The sequence below is a fragment of the Lytechinus variegatus genome, chromosome 2 (assembly GCF_018143015.1).
Source record: "Lytechinus variegatus isolate NC3 chromosome 2, Lvar_3.0, whole genome shotgun sequence".
Classification (NCBI taxonomy): Eukaryota; Metazoa; Echinodermata; class Echinoidea; order Temnopleuroida; family Toxopneustidae; genus Lytechinus; species Lytechinus variegatus.
In genome coordinates this window covers 62823807-62834643 of record NC_054741.1, presented here as the reverse complement: position 1 = coordinate 62834643, position 10837 = coordinate 62823807, and the positions used below count along the sequence as shown (strand labels likewise).

Below are 10837 nucleotides of genomic sequence, written 5' to 3'. Positions count from 1 at the left end.
AAGGGTAATAATAATAACATACAATGTTATGCAGGGCCTGCTGGAAGAGCAGTTTCCTAACTGAAGTGGCTACCCTGGGTACATAAAACGTTATTATTATTATTATTTTTAGTTAGTAAACAAATTTGCTAATCCCTTTTCAATAAAATTAAATTGAGAATTGATACAAAAAAGTGTTTATTAAGCAATTATAACGTAAATTACTAAAAATGTGTTTTGAAATACCGTATGCAACTTGGTATTTAAGTGCGACTCTAGGTCATACTTAAATCTTTGTGAAACACCCCCCTGGTCATCCAAGTGTTAACACATACCACGTAAATAAGGTGTCAAATTATTTTGGAGAACATACCCTCTCAGGCCATTTTTAATAATTATGTGTTCATGACATATTTTTTTCCTTAAATTGAAGATTTGTGAGGTGTCATGGTTTTTTTTTTACTAATCCCATAAAATGAACAAACAATAAATGTATTACTATTGGCTAAATTGAGGAGGAATATTGATTGCTACATGGTCGGACAGGTTAAATCTTATACAAGTACAAAGGCACATTGTGATCATAATTCCAATATAAATATAAATAAGTTTTATGCATAGCTCAATTGACAGCCTCTTGTCTCGCACAATAATATGTTTCTTTAGATCTTCCTACACATCCATACAATGGATATCAATGAAACGATAAATGCTTGGTTTTTCACATGGAAATATCAGCTACATGTATAGTGATCATCTAAAAACATTACTGCGCTGGCAACATAGTGTTAAGTTATCTTGGTAACAAGTACTTTCCATGTAATATACTCATGACTCATTCATCATAGAGTACTCATCATCTAAATGATTTAATCAAAGTGGAGTCTTCATCCTCTCAAGAATTCCTCTACTGAAGCACTTGAGTTCCATTTCTTGGTAAGAAAATTGTTATTTATTCACAGGATCCCTGGCTTTAGTAGTGTCTCTTGTTTTATCTCATCAGTGGAGCCTAATAAATAATAACTTTCATCCGAATGCCAGTTCTACTCAGACTTCCTCAGTGACCAGACTGACCAGTGCATCAATACATCCTTCATCGTCATCACAAGGTTTTCTAAAATCATTTAGAAGTGCTTCCCTGAAGGCATCGTCACCTGTTGCACTTGATTTCCATATCGTGGGAAGGAGGTGGTTAAAGATCTGCAGGATCCCTTGCGCTAGCTGTGTCTCCTGTTTTCTGCTCTTCAGTCACCATACTGACCAGCGCATCAAGACGTCCTTCATCGTTAGCACAAAGCTTTCTAAAGTCAATGAGAAGTGATTCCCTGAAGGCATCGTCCCCTGAAGCACTTGATTTCCATTTCTTGGTCAGGAGATGGTTGTTGACCCACAGGAAACCAGGCTGTGATGGAGTCTCTCGTTTCCTGGATCTCCTGGTTGAATGACAGTGAGGGTTCCCTCTCTCAAGGGTTGAGTTATTGTTTCTGGATTCTGTCAAAGTAAAAGGAGGATAACTAAATTTTTGTTTCACTTCACAAACTCAGTCACAGTCCATGTGAAAGCCATCGCTTTTCAGTGTCATTATTATTTCCCACTACTACATTTATTTCAAACAAAAGAGGAGGATTATTACACAAACTTCCTTAGTTGTTTTTAAAACTCAAAGGCAAAAAGAAGCTGCTGAAAACTGCTTATCTAAAAAAAAAAAAGGAGCCAATGGAGTAAATTAGAGAGTCAAAAGGGGCCTAAGCTTTCGATCCTAGCAGAATCTTCGCCTCCGACAAAGATTCTGCTAGGATCGAAAGCTTAGGCCCCTTTTGACTCTCTTGTTTTTAAAACTATCAAAGTACAGTCAAAGTCACTGTGGGACAATTCCATTAAATACTCATTCTTTTTCAACATCTGACCCCAACTTTTCCATGTTATTACTCTACCATAATTTGGGCTGAAGTGTTATTATAGCCTCGATAGCCAGTGACCTAAGAATCTTCCAAGCTCCTATATTGGCATACTGAATAAATATTTTATACTAACAAGTGGAATGCCTCTGGCCGTCTCACCTGCATCATGCGGTTCAATATAGCAGCAGTGCTGACTTTGAATACTACTCTAACTCGCACAAGATGTTCAGTGATACATGGTTACTCTTATGTCCACTTTTTATGAACTAGACCAATAAACTTACAGAGATATGATGGTTATTCAACAAAAAACCCCAACATGGCTAAAGTTCATTGATCTTACATGACCTTTGACCTTGATCATGTGACCTGAAACTTGAACAGGATGTTCAGTGATACTTGATTACTCTTATGTACAAGTTTCATGAATCAGATCCATAAACTTTCAAAGTTAGGATGGTAATTCAACAGATATACCCAATTCGGCAAAAGTTCATTGACCTTTGACCTTGGTATGTGACCTGAAACGCGCACAGGATTTTCAGTGATACTTGATTACTCTAATGTCCAAGTTTAATGAACTAGACCAATAAACTTTCAAAGTTATGATGGTAATTCAACAGATACCCCCGATTTGGCCAAAGTTCATTGACCCTAAATGACCTTTGACCTTAATCATGAGACCTGAAACTTGCACAAAATGTTCAGTGATGCTTGATTACTATTATGTCCAAGTTTCATGAATCAGATCCATAAACTTTCAAAGTCATGATGGGAATTCAACAGATATCCCCAATTCGGCCAAAGTTCATTGACCCTAAATGACCTTTGACCTTGGTCATGTGACGTGAAACTCATGCAGGATGTTCAGTGATACTTGATTAACCTTATGTCCAAGTTTCATGAACTAGGTCCAAATATTTTCTAAGTTATGATGACATTTCAAAAACTTAACCTCAGGTTAAGATTTCGATGTTGATTCCTCCAACATGGTCTAAGTTCATTGACCCTAAATGACCTTTGACCTTGGTCATGTGACATGAAACTCTAATTGGATGTTCAGTAATACTTGATTAACCTTATGGCCAAGTTTTATTAACTAGGTCCATATACTTTCTAAGTTATGACGTCATTTCAAAAACTTAACCTCAGGTTAAGATTTGATGTTGACGCCGCCGCCGTCGCCAAAGCGGCGCCTATAGTCTCACTTTGCTTCGCAGGTGAGACAAAAACCAATACATATTTTCAACATCATTACATTGTAGCAGATTTTGTCTAGGGATGTAATTAAGGCCGGCTTTAAGGCCACATTTTGCTGGCCTTTGTCTTGGCACTGGCCCAAGTCATGTGTACAAAGTCTATGTTAGAATGATTTCTCCAGCAACCTCATGACTTGGAAGTACCGGCCTTGACTACATTACTGATTTTGTTATCCATGATACTGAAATATATCATATAAATTATTTGAACTTATGAGAATTGTTATATTGACTTATATTAAGAAATATGAAAATGGATATCAAACTTTTTGTTAACATGAATGAGTTGAGGCATACTCTCCTACCTTTCCAAGCCGAGCAGAGACAAGGTAGCTTATCGGGGCGTGGTGAGGTGGTATCGGCCTGGGTAGGGGTCGGTAGGGCAAAAGTCACCCCTGTTACATGGACATATTGCACATGAATGCTTGAGTAGGGAGAGTCCTTCGATGCAGAGCCCGGTAAGGGACTCAAGCAGGATGTGTGGTTGGCAAGGAAACCAAATCTTGGGGGAAGATAAAACAAGAAATAAGAAAGTGTGTCAATGACTGTTTAATATATACAGTTGAGGCTAGAAGTGTACATACACCCAGGAAATTAAAAGAAAAGTTTACTCTTGCCAAACATCTTAAAATTCACTGTATCTTATAAAAATATTTGTGCTATCATGACGAATTTGATATCAAACAAATGAGTATGTCATGCCCCTTCATCACATTGCTTTGTCATCAGTAGCAGAAAAATATTTAGGTGTTATTTTTCCCAAAAAAATCTTCATATCATAGACAAATTAAAAATAAAAACTTGACAAAATCATTTCATATTTGTGCTAGTTACTTCTCAACACAAACATTTCAGATTACACTTTTTTTTCATAGATTTGACATTTATATATTTCTATGAAATGATGTTTGAAAATAAAACAATAGAATACATTTGGCACAAATTACTTTTTTTGTTCTCAAAAAGAAAATTCCACCGGAAATATACTTTAATCCCAACAGCATCCCAATCATGTGAAAGAAATACCATAAGTAACGGTCCATTAACCGCACCTTTTTCTAGGCGGGGTACAAGCAAAAGTCGGGGGTGCGGTTTACCCATGGTGACGGGTCTGAGCCCCCCCGCATAACCCCTCCCGAACATGTAAGACGTCTGCCAGTTGACAACATATCGAGTGGCTGGGCGTAGCCGCCCAGGGCAATGTCGTTTAGAGGGGTATGAGGGGTGTGAGCCGCGGGTAATGGGAAGCGATTATTACAATATTAATCAAATATTGTCCATAACAAACGCACCCACCTTTGTGACACTAATTTCGACTTTATTTTCGACTCAAAGCATCGAAGTTCCCTGGCTAAGTTCAAAGAGACGCCAAGTATTCTCGGTAATAATTTGTCACAGCTGAGCGAGAGCCGAGAGCTTGCGTTGTATTGTGGTTATAGTGCGACTTAAGCTGGCGCTATTCATTTCAAACCCTCTCCAAAGTCCCATTTTGCGGCAGCTTATTATTTCTTTCCGTTTGCTTTTCATAAGATACCATGTACACCGTGCACCATGCACGAGAGAGACGACACAAAGCCGTAAAACAACTGAAATAAATGCCAATTTCTTTGTTTCTTGAACCTTCCTGTAATCCCGTATCCAAAATTCATGCTAAGACATGGAATGCTAGACAAATTCTGAAAGTGATTGTGAGGTTGTGATGCAAGAAATGTGAACTTTCTTCCTCCTACGCCGGGAAAGACACAGATGTACTGGTAGTGGTACCGTATCTTTTGCAGTTTGCAATGTACAAGAACGGCAGTGCTGTGTGTGTGTACACTGTGACTGTGAGGTGAGTGTGTAAGTGGCCAATATTGTCGGGACCTTTCTTAAGAACAGCAGATTTCCGCATACCGGTAATCTCTTTGAACACTTCAAAATCTTGAACTTAGTTTTTGTTTCTTTGTACCTCAAATATGTCCGTTTATAGTCCGTTACTTATGGTAAGCTCTGTCATTTGATACCAAATTTGTCATGGTAATATTTATATTTCTGAAGATATAAATTTCTGAAGAGTAAATTTTATGATATCTAGCAAGTGAACAAATAAACTGTAAACTTTTGGCCTCAACTGTATTTCATATACAGCATTTTAAAAACAGCTTGTAAAAATGCAAAATCTGCAAATTTCCATTTATTCTATCTGGACAATATATAAACCCATAGGAACTTTGTGAACTTATGGACCTTTTGAGAGGTTACAAAATTGAATCAAAAAGAATAAAAATTGCCAACTTTTTAAGGACTATGACCACTTTATTTACAGAAATTTTTAACTGATTGCAAAATCTTCTTGCTACACCCCATTAGTCTATACATGGTTACATGAACTGTTAGTAACCCCAAATTTCTTCTGTCAAAGTGCAAAATAATTATTAGATGGAATGGAAATCAGACCAACTGGGCTTCAGACCAAATGAAATTAAACTAATAGGATAGAAGAACAGGAGTAGTGTAGGCCAAATATTAATTAGACCAAATTTTTAGTCAAACAAATGGGTTTAGCCCTTGGAGTATTCAATTATCTCTAAATTGTAAACCAACAGCTTGTATACCATGGACCTATTACAACTGGACATTCAACGCCATAAAATGCTGTTGTTGAATGTCTACTTGTAATAGGTCCATGTGTATACCAACTGATTATAAACCAAAGGAAAATAGTTGGTACTACCTTTTCAGTATAATCTCCTGCAATTTCGCTAGTAGATCTGGTCCCATGTCAGAGCCATCTTGTAAGGAAAGAGGGATAAATACAGGACTACAAAGGGGATCCGAGATATCTTCCCAGAAGCAGAATGGATCAACGTGCGATGGGATGAGATGAAAGCCAGAGCTCTGAGCTCTACGTAACCAGTTCATGATCTGAAATTGTGATAAGAGAAAGACAAAGTACAAAAAAAATAATGATTTATTCTAATTGTTATCCTGGTGAATGTATATTAAATGACATTAAAGTAACTATTAGGAGCCTAGCCTGTGACATGATGATGGCCTCTGCTGGCTACCCCATATTCTTTGTATTTATATTTGTCTTTTTTAAAATGGCATGGAATGTATAAACTTTTCTTTATAAAAATGTTATGGAATGTATTTGTGTTTTTTTTGTCTTTTAAAAATGGTATGGAATGTACATGTTTTTTTTTTGGTTTTCTAATAATGGTATGGATTTTTTTGTAAGTATTTTTTTTTTAAAGTATTTTTTTGTTTTTTGTCTTTTAAAAATGGTATGGAATGTATTTTTTGTGTGTCTTTTTTAAAAATGGTATGGAATGTATTTGTTTTTTTAACAAGAATTGGAACTAAATTAAGTGAAATGAAATGAACTACATGGCGACTTCATAAAATAATTCTGTATTCCTACATGCGACACTCACTAGATCATTCAGTAATCCTGGTGTGGATGTCAACCACTGAAGCTCCATATCAAAGGCGTGGTCAGGCTGGTAGTTGCTATGGAAACTAGCTTGACAGTATTCCATATGGTCTAGGTCTGTGTTCCACATCTCAAGAACGATGCTCTTATAGACAGGCAGAAGGCACAGGCCTAATACGGAATGAAAAAAAATATACAATGTTTTGAAATAATTTTGAGAATCATTTCAGAAAATATAAGCAGATCTACATGCTACTTTGGTCACCCACCCCCTCCCCCCAAAAAAAAAAAAATTCATAAGGTCTTCCCTACTACATCTCTGTTTTTGGACATGCATAAAAAAATCTATGCCCATGGTTAGAGCATACATATTTCAGCTAGCATATGTATAAGGTGTGGTATGACCATATACAGTCTGCAAATTTCCCACATAATCTGTGTTCTTGTGGTTTTGAATCAAAGTCATGGTGTGTCTTGCTTCAAGAGATTTACTCACATGGGGGTGAATGGGTAACTGGCAGGATTAATTCCTTGGAATAGATATTTAGATAGACGGTGTAATAATGTGATCATCATACACCTTACCTGGTCCGTCGGGTCGTTCAGGTATGTCCTGTTTGTCCTGAGCGACGGTACACGCTGCTTGAAACCACTCCTGCTGAGGCGGTATGTCATACAACGGCTGACCAATCACAGGCTTGGATGAATTACCCTGGGATTCTGTTCACAAACACAGTTTATCGTGTAAGTATAACAGAGCTTTTATTAGGAAACAATGCATACAAGTAAACTGTACCACATTGCTTTAATACAAGAGGGGTAGTTTATTCAATGTGGTATATTTCGTATTCATTTCAAGTATAAACATTTCTGGAGGAAATGTGGTTGGAATTAGGTTATCTACGATGGAAACATCTATGTTTTTTTAGTATCATTGCATAATTGTATTATTCCAATTTATTTCATTAAGTATCTTGGGTTGGTGTTTATAAGGCTTGTCCTTTCTTGCCACTGCCCTCACTCATGTCAACTGGATTTTATTTTGTATTGTGTCATCTATCTTAGCTGTTTATATGTTTGAACTTTGTTGATTTCTTTTTATGAGTGAAAAATAAATACGAATTTAATTGAATACCCTGGGATTCTGAAAGAAAAGCAATTTACCTTTTACATGTACATATGAAAGTATAGCAGAGCAGTAGGAAACAATGCAAGCAATTACATTGTAAATCATTGTTTACTGGAGTGATAGTTTATTTTAAGTGGTATATTTTATTTCCTTGTATAATAAAAAGAAGTACTAATTATTGTTTTCAATTTATATCATTTCATGTTTTATTCTGTTATTGTTAATTGTAAACATGTTTCTATTCAGCCTTTGCCTGCGAGGCATGTTTTAATAAAACCATTTTTTAATTGAATTGAATTTATTTCAAGAAGGATTTTTTTTTTTAGGTAATGTGGTTGGTCATTCCAGATTGATACACATTTTCTTTTTTTTGTTTTTGCTCTCCTCCTTTCTCTCTGTATCTGTCTATATCAATATCCCAGATTCCTTGATCCCCAAGGATGCTGCAATATGCATCATTTTACTTATTGTGTAGCCTTATGAATTCATACCAAAGGTACATGTATAGTTTGCTCGTTTGTACACAAACAATATTGTCTTTTAAATTAGTTGGTAATAAAGTTTCAACTCCATTCCGATTTTAGAACTTGTAGCATCTACATCAACACTATGACCATCCTTCTTCTGCTTGATGATGCAGAAAATGCTGAATTATGAAGCATTGATGATAATTTTGTACGCTGGGAATATGAGGGAAACACTCAAAAAATTATTTCAGTGAGAGGAGGAAGGTCCTCATGATTTCTTCACCGTAAAAAAGTCTTTTGGCCAAAAAAATATATTACCTGATTGATTATCATGAAGGGAATAGATGTAGTATTGATGATAATTTTGTACGCTGGGAATATGAGGGAAACACTCAAAAATTTATTTCAGTGAGAGGATGAAGGTGCTCATGATTTCTTCACTGTAAAAAAAAGTCTTTTGGCCCCCCCCAAAAAAAAAAAAAATACATATTACCTGATTGATTGTCATGAAGAGAATAGATGTAGTAACCATATATGATCTGCTTGGCTCCTCTGCTACTGAACACTGAGTAGATATATCCATCATTAAGCATCTCCTAGAAAGGAAGAGATAGATGATAGATTTGGAATTCCATTATCATGAAACTAAAAGCAATGATTCCAGAACGTTGAAACTGAATAGAGAAAAGATATATATCTCTTGCTAGGGATTTTCTATCATGGAAAGGGTTAAGCGATATGTGCAGCTCCTCATCATGAAATTGAAATGATCATATAATAACATAAAAGCTTTTTCACCGTCATGGATAGTTCATGTTATTAAACTGCTGACATGAACACAAAGAAATAACACTGTCTGCTGCATAGGGTTAGTTTATAGCACTTTACTATTTTCACTCCAATAAATGATTATTAATTGTAGAGAAAACACACATGTAACAGACTTTAAATCTATAGTTTCTGATAAAGAATATGGTAAATTTTGCCATTTAGATTTTTATCTTGAAATCACTATCAATCAATCCAAAAAAATTCACTTGGTATGGTACACATTCTAAATGCTAAAAATTAATAAATAAATAATTAATTTGTATGTATGAAATCAACAACAATTTTATTAAAAAAGCAGTGTCCTTCCATAAACCCTTCTTGTGGCATCAGTCTGTTATCACTGTCAGCTTTGATTTGTAATGCAACTTCTGTAAATGTTTAAGCAAAATTGATGTTAAGCAAAAGCCAGGGAGTATGTATTATTAGCTAGTTTAAAACAACAATTTCCCACATGAGGAAATCACAGAAAATACAGGATATCTGCTATTATTACCTGCAAGAATGTGACTGCTTGTTCATGGTTCGGCTGATCAATAAAAGTCTTCCTGATCCAGCTCACCGCCTCCGCTGTCGTAAAACAATCAGAAGGGAGCCCTCTGTGGTCACCTCCTATGAAGCCAAGACCAGTGCTGATTGCAAAACATATATTCATTCTTATAGTTACTTTTGTAAAATTCATTACATCATGATTTATTTATTCATTCATTTATTCATTCAGATATAAAATCTCTCATTGAACTTCAATAACAGTAACACGGAAAAAACCTTGAGTCCTACACAAGAAACAATGCAATTTTATTATTAAACATTTTTTAAAAACATTTGCCATTGACAATCCCCCCCAAAATAACTAAACTAGATGCTTGTCTCCTAACCTTGGATCTCTCATCGCCTTGACGACGGAAGCAAATGAACTGGCTTGATGAGGTTTCCCATCTCTCTTATCTGGAGACTTAGGGCTCCCTGGCTCGCTGGACGGGTCCTCCTTCCGGCTTGCTACCACACCGGAGAGCAGGGAATGCAGGGAGCCGGTGGTGAGGGTTAGAGAGGAGTGGTGGCTGGTGGGGGTGGAGGTACCGCTCTGGGTGATCTTCCGGTAGCCAGGGCTGGTGGCGCTCTGACCAAGGTCACCTTGAGATATCCTCTGAGGGGGGTTCAAGAGAAAAGAAATAATGAAGTTGTTCTTCACCAATCCTAGTATGCTTGTGGAGATTCTATTCCCCACCAGGAATAATCTTAATTTGGATTTAAGAAACCAATCTCCATCAGCCAGAGTGGGGGTCGTCTTGCTTGACCATAGATTATGACCTTGGCCAATGGAGAATGTGCACTTTGGGTTCTATGTTTGGCTGGTGTGTGATGGCATGGTACCTTACCATAAATGATGTATTCTGAGCCAAAACAAGAATGTGAAATCACCAAAAAAAGTATGCTCATTCATCAAAAATTTTATCTTGAGATGAATTCCACAAAATACATGTATCTCAATAATTGCACAATCATTGCAGACAATCTAGAGATCCTTCTGATCAGGATAATTTGCTTGATCAGATATACATTTAGCATGATAATTTGGAAACTCAGGCTGATAGAGATGAGGCTATGAAGCATCAACTCCTGACCCATGGACCACTGATTTTTTTTTTATTCCTGTAGGATGTGTACAGTTATCACACAGTTTCAAAAGGAAATGGGTTAATCCACTGAGTACTGAATTCTGTAATTCTAAAAGGCTTTGTAGAGTGACCACCCAGTAACAGTAGGCAAAGTGGTAACTTATCCAGTCCCTCAACCCAACCAAGAGAAAAATGGGAATGATTTTGCTCAAACTTGAATAGGAACATCATTTCTCCTTA

The 10837-nt window shown here is 36.4% G+C and overlaps 1 protein-coding gene across 2 annotated transcripts in view; it reads right to left on the bottom strand.

Moving 5' to 3' along the window:
- Positions 1-220: 220 nt before the first annotated feature.
- Positions 221-10837, bottom strand: part of LOC121408587 (GATOR complex protein DEPDC5-like) — a 34381-nt gene continuing 23764 nt past the window's right edge. For both annotated transcript variants that reach the window (XM_041600103.1, XM_041600104.1), the window contains 8 exons: positions 9857-10125; positions 9475-9610; positions 8644-8746; positions 7140-7274; positions 6556-6725; positions 5853-6043; positions 3445-3641; positions 221-1470 (listed from right to left, as the gene is read on the bottom strand). In XM_041600103.1, the coding sequence (XP_041456037.1) occupies positions 1172-1470; positions 3445-3641; positions 5853-6043; positions 6556-6725; positions 7140-7274; positions 8644-8746; positions 9475-9610; positions 9857-10125 (1500 nt within the window). In that variant the 3' untranslated portion in view covers positions 221-1171. The remainder of the gene's footprint in view (positions 1471-3444; positions 3642-5852; positions 6044-6555; positions 6726-7139; positions 7275-8643; positions 8747-9474; positions 9611-9856; positions 10126-10837) is intronic.